General features: G+C 38.7%; 1 protein-coding gene across 4 annotated transcripts; it reads right to left on the bottom strand.

Annotated features, from left to right (window-relative positions):
• Positions 1–212: 212 nt before the first annotated feature.
• LOC131992427 (calcium-binding mitochondrial carrier protein SCaMC-2-like) lies at positions 213–20,464 on the bottom strand. 4 transcript variants are annotated; one of them, XM_059358014.1, is made up of 12 exons: positions 19,815–20,464; positions 19,631–19,688; positions 15,015–15,141; positions 12,749–12,836; positions 10,265–10,300; positions 9,871–9,982; positions 9,098–9,256; positions 6,791–6,943; positions 6,592–6,699; positions 3,810–3,977; positions 2,718–2,868; positions 213–2,038 (listed from the first exon to the last, which is right to left on the bottom strand). In XM_059358014.1, exons 1-12 carry the CDS (start codon positions 19,937–19,939, stop codon positions 1,854–1,856), a joined length of 1,470 nt encoding a protein of 489 aa, XP_059213997.1. In that variant the 5' UTR covers positions 19,940–20,464; the 3' UTR covers positions 213–1,853. The 4 variants fall into 4 exon arrangements, with proteins under 4 accessions (XP_059213997.1, XP_059213994.1, XP_059213996.1 ...); XM_059358011.1 differs by having other exon boundaries at positions 19,631–20,464; XM_059358013.1 differs by lacking the exons at positions 19,631–19,688; positions 19,815–20,464 and adding an exon at positions 16,937–17,656.
• Positions 20,465–21,140: the final 676 nt, after the last annotated feature.

The raw sequence follows: 21,140 nt of genomic DNA, 5'->3' as shown, positions 1-21,140 counted from the left end.
CATTTTTGACTTGTGGCCCCTTACAGAGAAAAAATGTGTAAGTCCCCTACAGCCTGACCCTGCATCTCCCCATCACTATGTTATCTATATACGATATCTGAGTGAGGGCTCGGTTACACAGGCACAGTAACTAAAATAAATCATAATTTGCATTTTCAAAACATCTGTAAAGAAACAAAAATGATCTCTAACAAGTGAAAAATGACAAACAGTTCACAATGAGTTGTGTTTTAATAATTTCTCCAGTTACTCCAGAAAATGTTGTTTCAATTCCATATATTTCAGCATTCACTCATATGATTGATTTTTTCTGTTTCACTTTTTTCTATTGAACACTAGGAATTTATATGTTTGAGGCTTTGACTTTAAACCATATCAGAGTTGCTTTTATCACTAAACAAACGACTTGGTTGCATCAGATTTTGGCCAAGACCACAGATACTGTAAAATCAGACATCTGAACCAATAGATCACTAATTCAGTAATGAACCTCCTCTTTTTCAAATAAATACATAAATAATAATATAATAAAAACAGGAATTAAAGCAGAGTACCTTAAAGTGCATTTAATGATCCTCAGACTCCACCCATAGTAGTGTTTAAGTGCATTTATGCAAGAGGCACACAAGGCACTCATGGGAGTGTGTGTCTCATTTGACACAGGCGTCATCAGGCTGAGTGCTGCCTCTGTTGATGTGACATAAAGGACTTGTTTACAAAGTAGTAGAATGGAAATATCACTAGTTGATGAGCCAGTGAAATAGTCCTTAGAGCTACAGCTTGTAACACAACAAACATTTTGGCCTGATGGTTCATCAGTAAATACTGTTTATCTGTTATGTTTTGGGGGAGAGTTCAACAAGCTATGATGTAATGGGATGGGCCGGAGTTATTATATATATATTTATATTATAGCTTGTTTCCACCAGAGCGCTATGCAGCTATTTCCCTTAATAGTGGACTGATTTTAAAATAGGCTCCAGGTGGAAAAATCCCCAAATTCTCGTTGAAGTTGTTGGTAATATGACCCATTTTTTGGGATCACATATATATTATGTGATGACCAACTGAGTTTCCCTCAATACTGCCTCAGTGTAACATAGTTAACCACAAAGTAAAGTTAATGACATCATGTTTGTTGTCTCCTGCTTGTGGTCACATTTCACTCCTCAAAGCAACTGACAAAGTGTAGCTGAATGTCTTTAACCTGTAACTGCCACATTTACAAAGCACTGGAGGTGTCATGGAGAAAACTCAACAAAACAAAATCATGATTGATTAAATTATTAGTATGCATGAATGACTTGAAGGTGCCTAGTTCAGCCACTGTTTTTTTCTCATTAAGCAGAAACTTGTGGCTTTGTTTGGGTGGCGAGAGAGCACGAGACAGAGCTGAGAAGCCAACATGATGCTAAATCGAGATGATAAAATAAGTCCAGAGAGTTCTTGATATGTCTTAGCAAAGCCCTTCAAGACAAAGATTTCCCTTAACACGGACCAGCAGGACTGCCCCTGACATCACTGTAAACGTTTGTCTTCCTAATCCAAGATGATCAGTTGTTGAAGCACTCCTCGATTGTTAAAGACATATTTGAAATCAAAGTTACTGACAGAAATGGCTCCAGTCAAGCTTCCCTTCATCTTCAAAGTCTTCATCAGCCCCTCTGCAAGTTCTCATTCCTCTTCATTCACAGCGTCTTGCGTTAATCCTTAAAGCCATGGAATTCCAGATTTTTTAAAATCTCAATATGTTGAATGTTAGCTGTGTATTTCATAGAGCCCAACATACTCATTCTTCAACTCAAAGAAAAGCCAAAACATCTTGCCTCTTGATCTCCTCTCTGCCTCACTCATCACCTTGACTGGACCCCCAGTGTGATCTTGAGGTTCTCGTAGACCACGTAGCTGATGCTGACAGATGGAATGACCTTCATGAAGTTGGGTGCCAGGCCTCGATAGAGTCCCAACGGCCCCTCTGTCCTTATGATGTGTTTGAACAGGGCCGTCATGCTCATCTGAGGGCCGCCTTCCAGGGTTGCTAAGGAAACAGAGGAAGACACGCTCATCCAACAACACACCACACACAGAGCTACTCACAGTGAATGTATACATATGAACATGATACACCATGCCCATTACGATCAGTAAAATGATTACACATTAGTAGAGCGGGTCACTTTGCACCAATGTTACTCTACCAGTGAGCCACTTTGTAGAGACTGGAGCCACCAGTCACGTCAAAGGTCTGGAGAAGGTGGCTATTTGCCGTTTCCATGGTTTCGTTCACCGCTATGTAGAGACTTATAAAGTCCATACAAAGTAAAGCATATTAAGATCATAACTCATATACAACAACTTCCTTACTTACTAATAATAAGCAATAATTCTGAGGTTATTGAGGGAAAACTGTTAGTTAATGGCTTACTGCTTGTATAATAAGGCCATGCAGAATAAGGCATTAATAACTACTTAATAATGACTCATTAAGAGCCAATATGTTACTTATTTGCATGCTAATAAGCAAATAATTAATGTTGAATATGTGTTCCCTAATATATTGTTACTGAAAAATGTTATTGCAAAGGGTCCAACGATTTGAATAAACTGGCTGAAGACTGGGTAATCTATCAATTGGGGCGTTCCTAAAACTAATAATCCTATCTTTGTATGCCTCTAATAGAAAGTGTACAGTGCATTGGGGTTGTGCAGTGACTGACCTTGTGCCTGCATACGAGTCCTGACCAGGGCCAGTGGGTAGCTGGCCAGCTGGCCACATGTGCTGGAAGTGGTGCCACAAGCCAGGAGAACAAACACTCCCGGATCAGCACTGTCTGTGGCATAGCGCTGCAGCCAGGAGTTTTTCAGTGTCTGACAGAGGAGAGGAGAGCAAATGCATCAGACTGAACTAAAAAGAAAAAAAAGAGTAAACTAAAATAATTTATCCTTTATTTATTTTCTCGAGGAATCATTGAGGGCAACCCCTCATTTGCAATGATGTCGAGAGTACAGAGAAAACACAAAACAGAGTGCAGAGAAAACATGAAAAAGTACATACAAACACATGCAAAAACATTAAAAACAGTTACAGTGAAAGGCAGTTATTGGTTGTCATAGATTTAAACTGGCCCAGAGTTATAATTAGTGATGTGCCAATGAAGCTTCATGAACCATTTTCATTATTTTCTGTGCCCACTAGATGGAGCTATTGGTTTAAAGAAAAAAGCTGAAGCTATGGTAATTGAGTGTGGTTTCAGCAAGTTGTTGTTCAGAAAGCGCCATCTAGTGGACTCAGAACATAAAGAAAATGGTTCATGAAGCTTCACTGGCACATCACTAGTTATAATTGTGTTGGGTTTGAGTGAATGTTGTAAGATGTTCCAGGTAGATGCAGCAGAAAAACTGAAAGGAGTTTTTCCAAATACAGCATTTGTCCGGGGAACATTGAGCATTAAGCATTAATCACTAGAGCAGGCATGTCCAAACTATTCCACAAAGGGCCGTGTGGCTGTAGGTTTTCGTTCCAACCAAGCAGCAGCACACCAGACTTGACTCAGTTAATCAACTGATCTCAGTCTTCAGACAGTTGATTGGTCAAACTGTTTGCTTTTGCTTGGTTGAAGCGAAAACCTGCAGCCACACGGCCCTTTGTGGAATAGTTTGGACATGCCTGCACTAGAGTGTGTTGGATAATTACTATGTGACCAGTTTAATAAAGTGCTGAGGTATGGTGGCATGTCGCCTATCAAGGAACCATTGCATGTCTCCTCTCACGGATAAATGAAAAGTAATCCCTAACAACAAAAACACACCTCATAGACAGCCAGGTCAATGCCAGCGTAGGGGATGATGCCCAGCATGTTGGGGACGTAGCCCTTGTAGAAAGCAGCCGTGCCCTCCTTCTTTAACATATGTTTGGCGCAATCCAAGATGCCCGAGTACTGGCCCGTCTTCCTCAGGGCCAACCGTGTCTTCAGGACCTAAGACAACAGAAAGTGATGTCGGGTCTTTGGCACATGAAGGACACCACACTTTGTTGTCCAAGACTGCCACACATCTTTCATACTTGAACAAACTACAGTTGTGCTCAAAAGTTCCCATACATGTAAAGGACATATGTGTTATGGCAGCATTTCTACAACTGATTAGATTAGATTCAACTTTATTAATCACACAGCAGGGGAATGTATTTGTAACAGGCGACCACAAAAATTGCTACCCTTTTAGATAAAGAAAAAACAAACAAACAATCTAATAGAAAAAGACATTTAACAATATACAGTATACTATATACAACCTAGTGCAAATTAAGTGAAGAATGTGCAGAGTGCAAATTATATGCAAAATGTGCAGAAAAGAAAGAAAGAAACTACAACATGTACAACAACTGTTCTGATGGAATGATCGGAGTGCATACTTCTGTCACAAAAACATGAATTCATTTGTTTTTTATGAGTCTTTAAGAAATATTCTCAAATCAGCTGGGTCAAAAATATACATACAGTGACTTCAATGATCAGTTTTGGTGATAGTGTAGTTGTGTCAATCAAATGTTCTTTGTTGCATGCACTGTAAAGAATTGACTGTGATTTTTACAGTAAGTTATTGGCAGCAATTAACAAGTAACTTACTGTAATTATTTACTGTTTTTTTATACTGTAAAATAAAAATTAAACACTGTGATTTTAGTTTTATTTACAGTACTGATTTGTTTACTGTAAGAATAAAAAAACAACCAGTTAAACATTGTGATTTTGAATGGTACTGTATATGACAATATACAGTAAACAATGCTGTTAATTTGATAATAATTTCATCACTTTTTATAGAAATAACTAGTAATTGCAAGTAATTACTCTATACACTAAATAAATAATATTAATACAGTTAATGTTTTGCAATTGATTTCCATACTGTGTTTTGTATAAAAAACTTTAAGTTAATTATTTAAACAGTATTTGTATAGGACTGATTCGGATCAAAATTATGATAAAAATGGAAAAATGGGGTAGTCTACTTTACTTTTCATAGTACTACACTGTCTACTGTGTTTTTTTCTACAGTAACTAACAACCTGTATATCTGAGGTCTGCCCAAACGGTCAGCTCCTTTAAATCAGGACTAAAAACACTATTGTTTACTGCAGCGTACTCTTAACTTTAACACTTATCTGCGGTACTCTACTGCCCTTACTTTTTAACTACGCAATGTTTGACTTGTGCGTCTTATTATTTCATCTCTTTTCTTATCCTGCTGTATCTTATTTTATCTTATTTCTATTTTTATTTCTATTTCCCCGTTTTAATTGACCACTGTTTTCAATTGTGTCTTGCTGTTTTTAATGTTTATGTAAAGCACTTTGAATTACCTTGTGTTGAACTGTGCTATACAAATAAACTTGCCTTGCTTAATAAAAAAATAAACTTGCCTAGTAATGTCTTAACTACTGTAATTTTGTCACAAGGAGCGATTCGTAAATTATACAGCACTATACTGTCAAAATCAAACACAGTGATGAACTGTGAATAATAAAGTAAATAACTGTAGATTTCACAGCGATTATTTACAGTGTGGCTTCTTATTTTGAGTGATTATGATTGACTGGAGCTGGTGACTTCTCTGAGCCCATTTAAACAGGGCATAAACACAGTCTAAGGAGCTCAGCATTGATCTGAAGAAGCAGCCTATTGACCAGTTTATATCAGGTACAGGTCTAAAGATCAACCATGCAAAAAACATTTGTTTACAAGTGTAAAGTGCATGGCATAGTTATGCTGTGAGAGAAAACCAGTCAAGACCAAAAAGCAGGTCTGCAATGAATTTGAATGAGTTTCCATATCAGTATCCATGGTCAGGTGTGTTTCACATCACCGTGGGCTCTAGAAGCAGCATTTAGGCTTAACTGAAATGTGCTGCTGATCGCATAGACAAAGGAAAGTTCTGTGTTCACATGAAACAAAAACTGATTACAATCAAAAGAAAGACAAGACATTTAGCTGTACTGCACAGATTCAACCAAGAGCTACCAAAGGCATTTCATTTAGGTCAAAGTGACCAAGGGACATTTAACTAATATTGCTCTTTGTACATTTTGACCAAACAGATTTAATCACATTTTCAGAAGACCCATAGAATATTCACAAAAGAACCCAAGTTCATGTGTGCCCCGATCATTCAATCATAGAAGAATAAAAGCTGGGGAAATGGTTTGGAAACGACAGGCTGCCATTGCATTGTGTTCTTTATAAATGCATGCACATTTTTGACCACAACTGTATACATGCCGTGCATTATCTCTCCTGTAAAATTACATTGTGTGTTATGAACCTCATTTACATAAATAACTTGCTCACACTTGTGCATAACTGGAGGTCAGTGAGTCTGCGTGTGGAGATCTGATTTCCTCCAGAAATCAGTACAGTTTCACATGATGAGTTCAAGTCTAAAAGTTAAATTGGCAGTCGGTCACAAGACAGAAGGAATCCACTTGGACAGTTCTGCATACAAACATAATGAGTCAGGATTTGCTTCATAACATTAACAGAATGAACACAATCCTTTTTTTTTTTTATTCTGCCTGTGTTGCTCTCTCACCTCCATGGGGTAGATGCTGCTCTGAGAGATGGCTCCAGCCAGAGAGCCTGCCACCAGTCTCTCTGAGATGCCCAACGTCTCCTGGTTAATTCCAATCAATCGTTTAATCTGACAGACGGGACATTTATTTGTTATGCAACAACATAAAATGTGACAGAAATACACAGCTTACTGGAGTCACAGCTGTATTGGTACATACCTGTTCGTAGGCCATAAACTTAATAGCAGACTCTGGGGCAATTTTGATGACATTGATACCGTTTCCTCGCCACAGTGACCTCACACCACCCTCCCGAATCATCTGAAGGAAGCCTCCAGTGATATGCATGCTGTTGCTCTTAGAGGCGTGAACCTGCAGATGGCCAGAACAGGACAAACAGTCAATAAGTATTCACACTGGGATCACTAATTCACTTCTCTTTGTTCACTTTGTCTATGACAGCGGTACTCAATAGGTGGCCCTCGGGCCGCATCCGAGGCGCCGGCCACCTATTTGTGGTAGGTTTGTCAAAAGTATCGATACTCAAAAAAGTATCGATACTAAAATGTTGTATCCGGATACGATACTCATTTTCAAAAGTATCGAGTATCTGAAGCTTGTTATCATAGTTGCAGTTTCTTTTTGCACAACGGTTTTTTATTATAAATATTTAACCTGTGGTTCTGTTCATTTTTACATGTTGCATTTTTCTTGTTAATAAAAATATTTCTGTTAAATTTTGAGGTCTTTGTTTTTATCCTTGTGGTATCGAAAATGGTATAGAGTATCGAATAGTTTCCTGAGTATCGGTATCGAGTTGAAAATTTTAGTTTCGTGACAACCCTAATTTGTGGCCCTTAAAGTGTTATTTCTTCGCTATAGGTTTTGGTTGGGTCGGTACGTGTACATCGGGACTTGTCTCCATGCCAACGATACACAGACAGTCTGTCAACGGGTCGCGCTGCGAGCGCAATTTTTAACTTTCACTTTCGTTTTTTGGCGCGGTTCGCATTAGTGATGTGAATTTGGTCTCTTTTTAGTGATCCGGATTATTTGCCTCAGCTCACCAAGAAGAGTCGGCTCTTTCAGATCCCAAATGGCTCTTCATTTGACCACTTATCCCTTTTATAATTCAGCCTAATTTAGCACTGTTTTGACTTTTGATTTGTACTTGAACACATATATCACTTATATTTTAATAAATTGCTGTAGCCAGTTATATTTACAGTTGTAAAACCCCTTGTAACTCTGCTACACAAAGCAGATAGAAAATGCCTATAAAAACCTAAGCATAGAAACTAAAAAAGGACAGCTATTGACTTTTAAAAAAAAATGTAAACACACACACCTAACAAAACAATTAAAGTACTGAAAAAATAGAAATTAAATACAGCAATCAAGTAAATGTGTTTTGTTAATGCCAACTTCTGACATTTGGACAAAAAAACAAAATGTTTTGGGTATAGAATAATAATAATAATAATAATAAACAAGCAACATAATAAAAATAAATATAATACAATGTGCAAAACAGCAGCATCCAACAGTTTTAGGTGTCTCTATAAACTAATCACTATCATCTATCTAACTGGAACTTTTTATTAGTTTTTTCAGGGCAGATTGGCATTGAGGAAGACCAATTACATATATTATATTATATTATTTCTGTCATTGTCACCGTCAGCACTGCCACCCAAGTTAAAAAAAAAGGAAAGAAAGAAGAACGGCTCGCTGATGGATGTGAGCCGGCTCAGTCGCGACCGACACATCACTAGTTTGCATATTGACTCTTTGCCAGCTGTACACACCGTCGTACTAAAGCTGTGATGAAGATTTCCAATTTGAAACAGCATTATGAGACAAAGCATAGGAATTCAAAATTCAAAGGTAAGAACAACAAAAATAAATGCACTGAAATCGTCATATCAAGCTGCAAGCAGGATTCATGTCACATCTATGACACAACAACAAATAACAACAGAGGGCTCACTGAGAGTAGTATGGATTTTGGGTAAACACAAGAAGCCATTCTCATATGCAGAAATAATAAGAGAATGCATGACTGAAGTGATGGACACAATGTTTGAAGGCAAACAAAAAGAGGAAACTAAAGCTAAAATTAAGCAAATCCCCTTCTCAGATTCCACAGCAAGCAAAAGTACTGACAGGTGATCTAAGTAATCAGCTGTGTGATGGAATAAAAACTGCAGAGTGCATTTCTCTAGCTGATAATGCTCAGTTGATGGTGTTTGTGAGATACTATGATGAGTCAAAAAGGGAGTTTTTATACATTAATTCTTAATATTTCATTAATTTATGTCAAAATGGGAATTATATTTTATTTAAGTGAATGTTTTTGTTATTTTTGTTTGTTATTTTGAATAAAAAAGGACATTTTCTTTTTTAATGTGGCATGTGGCCTGACCGACCTCAATAAATGGACCTTTCTTTGTGGCCCTTTAAGATCTGTATTTGAGCCCCCCTGGTCTATGATGACTCATTCATCAGCTGTGTGTTGTGTTTTACCTGCATGAGTACTTTGAGCCTGTCCAGTGGTGCCGTACAGGTCCGAGACACAGCACCAGCTCCTCCTCCAGCCACTAGGTGTCGCCACCACATTCCTGTTTTCTTCTCTTCGGCTGTGAACTCATCAGGAACCAACAAACTCTCCCCAACATCAAAGATCTGAGGAGGAAAGAGGAAAACCGAATTAGGGTAGGACACATATTGTAAGAGATCTGGTTTGATAAATGGGAAAAAGTATTTAAGAACTATTTAAATATTTACCAGTAATTAAATTACTTGCAAACACAGTTACAGACTAATTAAAAGGCTTTTTCTGGAGGCTAATATGCTTTTACAATAAGAAAGGGATGGGTATCTGCAAGAGTGTAAAATATATGCAGCTCACTACACAAATGTCATCTTTACAAGATGCTTTTTACTCTAGAAAATGTTAAAGTACCATAATTTTAATATGTACCAATTCTTGTTATAACATACACTTCTTCACACACTATCTTATTATGGTTAATCACAAAACCTTACGACACAAAGTGAATAATTCATGTTAAAACATACATTGTAACACGATAAGTTGTTTTTAGAACAAGAAACTTCCATAAGACAAGAATGAGATCTGATCATCTGCTCCTATTTATGCTCATTGCGCCTAGTTCCTGCAGACTGAATAAATTCACAGGACGTCCTCTTCACAGTTTACAAATCCAGTTGAGGAGGAAAGACGACATTTAACCTGTTTGGTGTCCTTGTTTTGAGACAGAAGGCAGATTGCGTACCGTGGAATGTTTCCAGTAGAGGATGATCTCAGGAATGTTGTCTGCTGGATGCAGGAGGTGGTAATCCCGCCACTCATTCCAGTCAATGGTCATTGTGCCATTTTTGTCCATACTGGGGATGTAAAATAACCAATGCATACAAACTTAGTTAAAAACAGTAGAAGCTATTTGCTATCTTCTCACAGATTCCTTTGTTAAATGACTGTTAGTGCATTAATAACTGATCCAGTCTGTTATCAGAGCATTTTTCTTTTTGTATGCCAATGTGATATTATTTATATTTAAGAAATCTGAAATCACTGAATAAAATTAGACTGAATTAGACATAGTGTAGTGAGTGTTAGAGTCAGTGTAGCACTGGCTGAGCAAGCAGACTATAAAAGCTGCTACTTACTACAAGATAGGGGCCCAGATATGACCCCTCCTTATTCTGACACCAACAAAGAGAAGAGAAGAAAATGCAGACAGTTAGACAGACAGACAGACAGACAGACAGACAGACAGACAGACAGACAGACGGTTAGCGGAACTAGACAAGGACAAATAGAACAAATATTATTGCTTGTTCTCGCTTTAGATCCCTTTAGCTGCAAAAAGCATAGTTAACTGTTAACAAGTGCATAGTTAACTTATAATTGATGAGCAATAAAGTATATTTTAATATCAATAAGCAAACAAAAGATTAATAAAGGCATGGCAAAGACATAATGGGTGGGTTATGGGTGTTTGTAATGCTATTATGAAGAATTATAAGATACTCATGAGGCTTTTATTAATGTTCTTATTATACATCTCTTATAGCCTGCCATTAGCTGTATTATAATGCTGTTATTAACACTTATAAAGGCTTATAAACACACAGTAATGTTAATAAGCATCTTGTAAGGACTTACAAGGGCCTTATTACGTGTTAATTAATGGTTATTACAAGGACCTTAATATATTGCGTTACCGAATATTGTTTTTTTAGATACAAAAGCGGGGGCAATGGGGCCCAAAAATACAAGTGCTGCGCATGTTATGGATGAGGAGCGACATGGCCAGTAGGGACCCTTCAGAACCTGAGCTGCTGAGCAACTCGGGGTGTATTAGTCCAAATTTCCCTCAGATGCAAACAGAAATGGAATCTTTCCGCTGCAAAAAAAAGATCACCGTGGGCAGTTTATGTGGGGTGCCGTCACCGATGAGAGGGTCGGTGTGTGTGTTCCTATGCATGGAAGTTTTACATCTCACTTTGACAGAGGTGGAAAACACAGCCAAGACCAGCAGGGCAATTTTTTATCATTTTAATTAGCATTTAAATAGTCTGCTTCCGAAAAAGAAGTGAGTGGCCAACAAGGTGCTGCTCTGTGGGCAGCCGGCATGGCAGAGAGACACCGAGTTGTTTAATTATTCATTCATCAATTTAATTATGAAGTAATTATGAAGTAGAGTGAGATAATATGGTTGTATTGTTCAGTTATAAAAAAAAAATGTTCTGTCAATCACTGCATCAGTGATATTTAGATGACAACTGTCTTGTGCTTAGCCTTTCCTTGTTGCTATCTTTGGATATGATGTGAGGAAAGGTGCAGAAAAAGGGCTGGAGAGTGGTTATTGGTGGAGCCCAGCAGTCTGCAGACTGGTCGCTGCACAAGCCCTGACCTTTGGGGTGCTGTGGGGCCCAAGCCAGATGCTGAAAAAATAGAGACTGACCCTGCTCCTCTCTTCTGAGTGGAGCAGGGTCAGTCTCTCATGGGAGAGGCAGGAGGAGAAAGAGGTTGAAGTAATGGGAGTTTGGGGTTATAAGCAGGAGACCCCATGCTGTCGGAGGTCTTTCTGAGTTATCACACATCTGTAGGGGCCCGAGTTTGGTGACTGTCTCCTCTGTTGGAGAACAAAGGGTTACAGAATGCTGTTTCCTTCACATTCAGACCAGTTCAGTATGTAGAAATGGGCAAAGTCCATGTGTAGCATCCCTGTGGTCCCAACACTACACCACTTGAAAATGAATTTTAGTCTTGCTTTGCGAACTACTTCTTTCTAACCCGACACATGAGATTAAACATAAAATGCTTTCACTTAAATGACCCCACCTTTCTGTTTGTTATTATCAGTATTATTATCAGTATTATTATTATGTAGTTTTATTAGTATTTTTATTGCCTGCTTTTATGATGGACTGAGTGTTTTATTGTTGACTTTGTAAGGTGAACTTGAGTGTTCAGAACGGCGCCCATAAATGAAATGAATTATTATTATTATTAAAATACTTCAAATTGGCATGGACATACACCTCTGATAAGGAATTTCATATTTGGCACATGGTTCTTTGATCCGATCCCACATCTCAACATCTGGCCCTCTCCGCCATCTTGGTTTTATGAATCTTTGTCAGCCATATGGTGATTTTGATAACTTAGGTCGCCATCTTGCCTTGCAGTATATGCATGCTGTCCATTTAATGCTGTACATGTATTACAATGCCAACCTCCTGGTAACTCCAAATACCTTCAACCATTGCTACATGTTAATATTGTCATTTGGTTATAGTTAAGTCAATTCTTAATCAGAGTTTGAGGCATATGTGAACCCCAACAGTGATACATTTACAACAGACATTTCATCTCTTTTCACCCTGGGCTGCTGCAGCCTTCACATTCAGTTGAAAAAAGAAAAAGTTCCATTTAAATGTAATTAACAGATAGTCCGACTATTACCTAACTGCTGCCTGTAGTCAAATGGAGGGGGTATAGAGCAGCTTCTCTGAATCAGATCCCATTTGTAAAAATATGACACATCCTATACAGTAAACAGAGAAATCACAGTCGCACACTCACAAACAGGGACTAAATAGACCTGAGAATCCATTCAGCGTATAAGAGACAGTGGATCTCACCTTTTGAGAATCTTCTCAGCCTGTTCCTCAGAAATGTTCACTCCCAGGTCACGCAGTGACTGCATGATTTCCTGTGAGTCGATCCGCCCTAAGCCACAGAAATGAATGATGCATTAATTAAAGGTGAACTCCTTTTACACATATAGGTCAGTCTACTAGTCAGACTCATTAATAGCTCGCCTGTAAAAGACAGTTGTACAATGTCTTATGGGTCCCTGGGGTACATGCATAGGCCTGTCTATAATGACTATATCCACTTATCGTTCAATATATAAAAAATGGACACGATAAAGATGCTGGCTTTATGCTGGAAACCTCCACATACAGTTACCAAGCCCCACTGGATTAACACATACATTGACATAATAATTATGGAGCTTTCAGTGGCAAGAATGCAAGGTGCTGGAGCTGATACTATTCTAGCGTGGCAAACGATGGCAGATATGATCAAGGAATTGCTGTAATCAATATTTTTATTTGCATTTCTTGTAAAAACATGGTCTCTCATGTCCTGTAAGAGTTTTATAGAGATCCAAGTTGGGGGAGGGGGGTAGCTGCCTGGTCCCCCCCCCCTCCTTTTTTAAATGTATTTATTTATTATTATTATATTTATTCATTTATTTTTAATTGGATTGCAATGTACTTTTTACTTTTATTGGACTGCTGTACTTGTTTTCCTTTAAAAGCAATAAAAAAGTTGGAAACGATTTTTATGGACTCCATAATTGTTGTTTACATAAGCCATCAACACTTTCGTCAGTCGCACTGCTTCTGTCCCTCTCCTGTCACTCAGCCTGCTCTCTGTGGGAGGCTCACACACACAACTCCAGAAAGTTTGTAGGAATAAATCGAGTTGGTGCCAAAGCCTGTGTGGTGTGGGAACATATTGGACTGTTCAGCTCAGCAGCAGCACAACAACTGTGGCCGCCGTCACCAACTGTGCACAGCGGGAACTGCTTACTGTAAACAACCGCCATGCTAACTATACACGTGGTGTCTGCCGCTGATGGTAAACAAACCACTGTTGCTAACTGTGCACAGAGTGTCCGGTGCTTGCTGTAAACAAACAGAAATCGCTAAGGGAACACATGTTGCTGTAGCACATATTATTACGCTTATTAGCACTGCGCTACTGCGCATCACTGACTGCCCTGGCTGCCTCTTAAAGGAGCCACGCCCCTCTTATAGTGGACGCATTATAACAATTTTATACAGTCTATGATTATAACGCAGACTTTTTGTGCTATTTAAGTTATACAGTAAATGTTTTACAGGCAGTAGGAATTGACAAACAAATCTCCCTAACAGCCGTTTATATAAAATGTACAATATATTATAATATAAAATTGATCTCCGTGCAGTTTCTGTTAACAGAGCCCGAGAGTCTATTTCATTTGTTTTGATTGTAGTTTAGTTATTTATGTTTTATTTATCTAGGATGTTTTAATATTTATTTTCCACATTTCAATTCCAATGTTTAATATTCTTAAGATTTAAAAATTCATTGCTGTGGAAAAGGATGTACTCCACAATACTATTGTTTCTCGTGATAGTTTCTGGGAAAATATATCATCCTATAAAGTTTGTTATCATGACAGGCCTAGACATGCATGCAAATACTTGATTTAGATTTGCCTACTCCTGACACATTCACACTGATAACCTTTGAACGCACACACACTCTCACATAGACATTACTGGATTACGTGTTAAATGGCCTAGACTACTGGTTTCTATTCCAAATAAAACAGTTAAAGAGTTAAATTACGAGCTTGTGATTTTTACTCCTCTACATTTGAAAGACAAATATTGTACTTTTGATTTCACTATACATCTATGAAGGTTCCCAAGTACCACAGTTACTTTGAAGCAGTATAGGGATGGGTACTGAAACTGTAATACAGAAGATTACTTGAGTTGAGTACTTGCAACTACACTCGTTATTTTAATTGTAGGGATATCTGGTAACAGATACAAATCACCTCCAGCAGGGGGCACCAAAAGATGGTGTCTGCTTATTTAGATTAATTTTGCTATCAGAAATTGACTAAATTAATATTCATACTTTAAATAAATTAAAGTTCATCGGGGCACCACCTCTTTACTTAGAAAGAGGAAAGATAGCACAGTATCACATGGACAACATGTGCACAATACAAAATTGACAGAGTAACCCTTTAATATTTTTGTGCAAATGTGAAGATCCCATCTTTTTTTGATAGCACACAGCAGAATTCAGTCAACAAGTGTTACTAGATTTTCTTACCATCATTCTTCTTGTCCAAACTCTTGAAGACTAGTCGGAGTTTCTTCTCGTGGTCTCGGAGATAATGAACAAACTCCTCAAAGTCCAACTGTCCGTCCAGGTCTTTGTCTCCGGCTTTCACTATTTTCTGTAAGGAGAGAAGAGACAGTAGAAGTCTTTGAGGGACTGAGTTTTTTGTTTTTTTTATTTAGCCTAAGCGATGTCAAGATGCGTCAGTCAGCTTAACACATTAGCTGTATATACAGTAACATTAACCCATTGAGGCCTGAAACGCCTGTAAAACCTCTGGGCGATTTTAAAATAAGTCCCTAAAACCTGAAGTTTTTCTGGAAATTCAACAGAAGTGTCAATGCTTCCTACTAAATAATATATTTTTCAGCCTCTGTAGCAGACAGAAATGAAATTCTAAAAGTATTTGAGAGCTTATACAAATACTACAAAACGACATATCCGCTGTCCAGGCTTCAATGGGTTAATCTGTAAACTCATTTGCAGCCCTTATAAAAACACCCTTAAGGCTTTGTGGACAGAGTGATGTGACAAACAGTAGGTTCAAAGCTTCCACCGTCTCCCGCCATCTGTGTTCTGTTGAGTTTGGACAACTTTACATCAATCAAGCATAAAGGTATTTTTTAAACTTAGACAGTCCATGTTACTTTACTTGTATAGCCTGCCAAGGAAAACTGGAAGGACTTCCACAGTTAGCTAGAGCATGAATTTGCACTTTCCAGCAGAAAATGGCTACCTATGGGAAAGAACAGTTACGGCCCGAGAAAAAAATGTGCATGTTTGTCTCTCACAAATAGTAACCGAGTGACAACCTAGAGCAGGATGTCTATCTGATCCAAGAAAGGGCCTGTGTGGCTGCAGGTATTCTGCCATTATCAAGCGAGAGAATTTTGGCCTGTAACTCAAGCATACTATGTTGCACTTTAAAAACGGAGTTGAGCTGAATGTAGTGATATAGGCTACGCCTGTTTCCACCCTAATTTTGTTGACCATTATTCATTGTGTTATTACATTTGTGGGAAGTTATTACAATATTAAAAGTTGAAGATTTTCATTTCCCCACAAAGGTAACAGTTATTACATTTGTGGGTTATCTCGTGTTGTGTTTGTAGTAGGCAGCGTTTGGGGAAAATGTATAACGTTTGTGGGATTATTGCATTAAAAGCTGCAGATTTCTATTAAATTTTTGGACATTATTACATTCGCCGGCGTTACAGACGTTACCCTCAAGAAGTATCACTATCTCATTCTTAATCATCAGGCTGTTACAAAACACTTTTGATTAACATAAATAATGCAATACAAATGTTAAATTCCTTTAATTATAGTGGTGCGAAAATACTATTCACACAAAGGGAGTAAATGTATCTATACATTTTTATTTGTTCAGGCTTTTGATTAATTGTTTTGGGACTGCTATGGTTGTTTAAATTGCTGTTGTTTTGGTCTTTTAAAACTTGAATGTACATTTTTATGTGAAGCACTTTGTGACTTCTGTCTGTGAAAGGTGCTATATAAATAAAGTTTACTTACTTACTTACTTATTATCCGTTTGTAGCATACTAAATTAGAATAATTCCAGCTTTGAATTGACTGTCCTAATGAAGTGACAAAGCCCTGTTGAAGTAAGAGAAAACCAAGGTCCCCCTTGGTAGCTTCTAAGAGGAAATGTCTGAGTAAGTACCGGTAGCTGTGTATACACTGGGCATACCAGTTAACAAGACTAAGCTCACCAGCTCTATTAGCCTGCACTTAGGCACATTGTTGTTATAAAGGAATAAGGCCCACAAATCAAATTCTGTGCCGGCCCACGCAGTACATGTTGAGAATTTTACAGGACAATTTAAAACTCTGACCTGATGGTGGTGCTGGATAAAAAAGTCAGGGGCCCAGCCACCCACTTAGATACATACCTGTTGAAGATCAGTAGGGGGTGCCACCATGATTAACACAGTTGCCTTCTTTGGAGTAACTGTTCTACTGTCAGAGGAGAGTGCAGTCTTTTCCTGGAGACCAGCTTGCAGCTCTCTGCAGTCTCCAGGAGCTTCAGTCTCTTGCTTCTCTGGCAACTGAGTTTCAGCAGGCTTACAGAGAATCCTGCCAATAAGGCTCTGGCACAGGAAAGTCAGCATGCCCGACATTGTCCTTAAACCGGGGCTTACTGTGTATGGGTGAATGCCCTCTGCACACACACAATAATGACACTTAGCTGTGTCTGTTGAACGAGTAGAGCAAGTGCAGAAAGGTCAGCTGAGGACACTGTGGAACTGGAACGAGGGCTCCTTCACTTTCCTCCACTTCACTGCTCCAGCTCACTGTCTCTGTGTCTCATCTTCTTACTAGATTCTTTCTCATTAAAAGCGTCCAGGCTCAGGTCCACATATATTAATCAAAAACTACATGCAAACCCTTGCCATTGAACTTCTGAGGCAGGATGAGTTCTTCATTGATCAAGCCTAGAAAGTCATGCAGTAAGTATCTCATGTTGAGAATGAATAAAAGATGTCAGCAGCAGTAGAAGACGATCAGGACTTGCCACTTAGCCAGCTTCAGTATCAGCTCCCAGAGAAATGCAGCAAAGAGAGGCTCTAGAAACCTGCATCCTCACTGCAGCCCAGCCTGACCAATCACTGCAGCCCATACTAGCAGGTTTGACTGTAGGGCCATGGAGCAAGGCCCTCAGCCAATGGAGGAGAGGATAGCAGCATGGAAATGAACGTAGAGTAGAAGGACGGGGTGGAGTGAAAAGCAGGGTTTCCCCTCGGTCTCATCTCGCAGCAGAAAATCTGCTGAGTGATGCTTGCCTCCTCCCTCCTCCCTCCTCCCTCCCTCCCTCCTCCTCCTGAGTCATCTAAGTACACTGTCAGCATGCAGCAAGCAATCCCAGCTACCCAACAACTGAGCGCTGCTGTATTCTAATTCTCAACACCTATTGTGTCCCTCCATATGAGAAAACTACAGTGTACACATTTCATAAATACCAATTAATTCCAGCTGTTTTCTAGAGAGCCTTTTTACTGGATGCGCTTTCCACTTGCCCCAACAGCAGCTTTTCATGCTTTATGTGGGCTTAAACCAAACGATTTCCACAGTCCCAGACTAAAAACTGAAAGTCTTTAGTAAATCTAGGAGTTTTACTGGAGTCACAGCGCTCCCGTCATCTCCATCGTTAAGTTTAAGGTAGTAATCGGCTCTGTTTCATATCAGTCTTTTCCTAGTCTTGGGTTTGGATCATATTAAACGTGTTTGATATTATCTCAAGTCTCAGTGACGTAACACAATCACCAACCAATAGATGAGCGGGGGAAAGGTCCCCCTATCCAGACCAGCCAGTAAAACCACTTCAACAGGAAAAAGGAACATCACAATAATGTTAGTAAGCTCAGTACTAAATAAAAATATAGTGATGTCATATATTTACGGCCACAAGTGGGATTTTGGGCGCTGTTTCTTAGTAAAGAGAAAAGCAAGGAGACCCAGTTAAAATGTATAAATACATATATACATAAATAAGTAATAAATAATCAATGATTAATTTATGATTAACTAAATGAAAGTTAATAAAGCTGATAAATGTAACTTTCAATTAAAGAAATTATTATGAATTCAATTCTAAATGTTCCTTTCCTTTATTCTTCCTTATATCTATTTTTACTGTAAAATAGTCAACTTTTCATGTCAGAAAAACAGAAACCCTTTTCAGCTTTGTGAGGGGGGATTTTGTGGCGTCTTCTCTTCTTCTTTTTATTGTTTTTTTTCCAACACAAACCACTGCACACACTAACGCAGCTAAAAATGCTAAAATAATCTAGTTGTAGTCTTGTAAATAGTGACCCTGCAAAAGTCACAGTCTGTCTAAAACCTTAGTCTGTGACTACAAAATCTTTTCAAAGTTGTATATATGTATGTATGTATAGGTGGCATAACAACGTCACACTGTTAAAATTGCCTACATCCTCAGTTGATCAGATCATGTGATTTTACCCCTTTAATATAATGGCCTATGTCAAGTGTGTGACTTAAGCGGATTTTTTATGTCCAAGTCAAAATAAAATTAAACTTAGGTAATTTTTGAACATGCCTTTGTGACTTAAGCAAGATATAGTAACACTTTATTTTGAAAGTGTCTACATAAGAGTGACATGAGCGTGTCATAAACATGACATGGGATGTGTCATGAACATTAATGACACTTTGAAGTAACATTAATGCTCATGATACTTGTCATGTCATGTTTCTGACAGGCTTGTGTGACTCTTATGTAGACACCTTCAAAATAAAGTGTTACCATATCTTGCTTAAATCACAAAGGCATGTTCAAAAAATTGCCTAAGTCATTTATTTCTCTTAAGTTACATAATTTACACAGTGTTATTACTATGCCAATAGCCATCCTTTGTTACATCCTTTTTGAGTGAAATGATCAATAAATGTCATATGTTACACTTTTGGTGAAGTTTTTTGTGTTTCCTGCAAAACTTGAAAAATGAGTTAGGCGATTATTTTTAACAGGGTGACGTTAAGGCAGAAACAGAAACAGAAATAAAACACAACAGGGAAAAGGTGAACAAAAGTGAAACAGCTCATAGTGAAATATGTCCACTCACCATTAGCTCATGTTCAGTGCGATGGACTCCTAATTTCTTCAGCCCGATTGTCAGATCGTTGACACAGATGCCCCCATCACCGTTCACATCCAGGACTTGGAACAACACTTTGAGTCTGTGCTCCTGCTCAGGTCCTCCACAGATGTCACAGGGGTGCACTGAAGGAGCAGGGTCCGAGTCCACGGGCTGTCGGGGGGCTGATGGTGGTCCACCGCCCGGGTCCACTCCACGGTGGGGATCCCCCGATTTACACTGGCAGAACACGTCACCAAGCAAAGGGGGCATCAAGGAACCATGCTGGTGCATCATGAGGGTCCGGTACTATCCAAGTCTCTGTGGTAGCAGACAGACGGTCTACCTCAGCCCGGACTACCACGTCACATGTCCCTCCATTTCTGCCGGCAATGAAAGGAAAGGAGACTAAAAGCCGGTTAGTTTACAAACCGGACTCTACAACACGAGCGCGTGGTTGACCTGAGATGAAAGTTGTTCTTCTCTATAATCTACTCTAATTCTACTCTCTTCTCTAATTACAGAAGTAGCTCCGGTAGCTAGCGTTTTAACTGTAACGTTAAGCTAGATACCGGCGAAACGAGACGCGACAAGATGCGGGTCCTGGTCTGCCGGTCTACTCAGTGACTTCACAGCAACGAGCGCTACAGTTTTAGCGAACATCACGACAGATAAGCTTTCTGTCATAAAAACAAAACCCTGTGTAACTGTTTCTTCCGATATGTAAGTGCCGTTAACTTGTCGACTGAGCCGAGAAACAGAGCCGGCTTCATGAACCTTGTCAGACAGAAACCTCGCCGGACAAAACAACGCGAGATTACAGCGAGACTTGCATCAAAGTTAGACCGCCTGATTGACTGACTGATAGTGATGGGAATTTGGTCTCTTTTTAGTGATCCGGATCATTTGCCTCAGCTCACCAAGAAGAGTCGGCTCTTTCAGCTCCCAATGGCTCTTCATTTGACCACTTATACCTTTTATAATTCAGCAAAATTTAGCTCTGTTTTGACTTGTGATTTGTATTTGAACACATATATCAGTTAAATTTCAATAAATTGCTGTAGCCAATTGCATTTATAGTTGTTAAATCCCTTGTAACTCTCTAACTTGCTTGAAGAACCACTCTGATCCAACATTTAAACAACAAAAACATCTCCAAAATGCTGTACATAGGATCATAAAAACAATAAAACAAACATTTCCATATAACTATCAACAACAAATAATCAAATAAATGCATACATCTAAAATGATGCTATAAATAAAACAATAAAATCAAACAGATAAACATAGTAAAATAAATTAAAGACGCAGTTAAACGTAGTAAAATAAATAAAAGACACAGAGGACCACAAAACTCACGCAAAGTTAAAAAGCCAGGGAATAAAATGGGTCTTAGGACAAGACTTAAAACACTCCTGTTGGGACGTGGAGGGGAAGGACGTTCCAAAGTCTGGGGCCGACCACAGAGAAAGCCCTGTCCCCCCTGGTTTTAAGT

The sequence above is a fragment of the Centropristis striata genome, chromosome 19 (assembly GCF_030273125.1).
Source record: "Centropristis striata isolate RG_2023a ecotype Rhode Island chromosome 19, C.striata_1.0, whole genome shotgun sequence".
In the NCBI taxonomy this organism is placed as follows: Eukaryota; Metazoa; Chordata; class Actinopteri; order Perciformes; family Serranidae; genus Centropristis; species Centropristis striata.
This window is presented reverse-complemented; position numbering and strand designations above follow the sequence as displayed.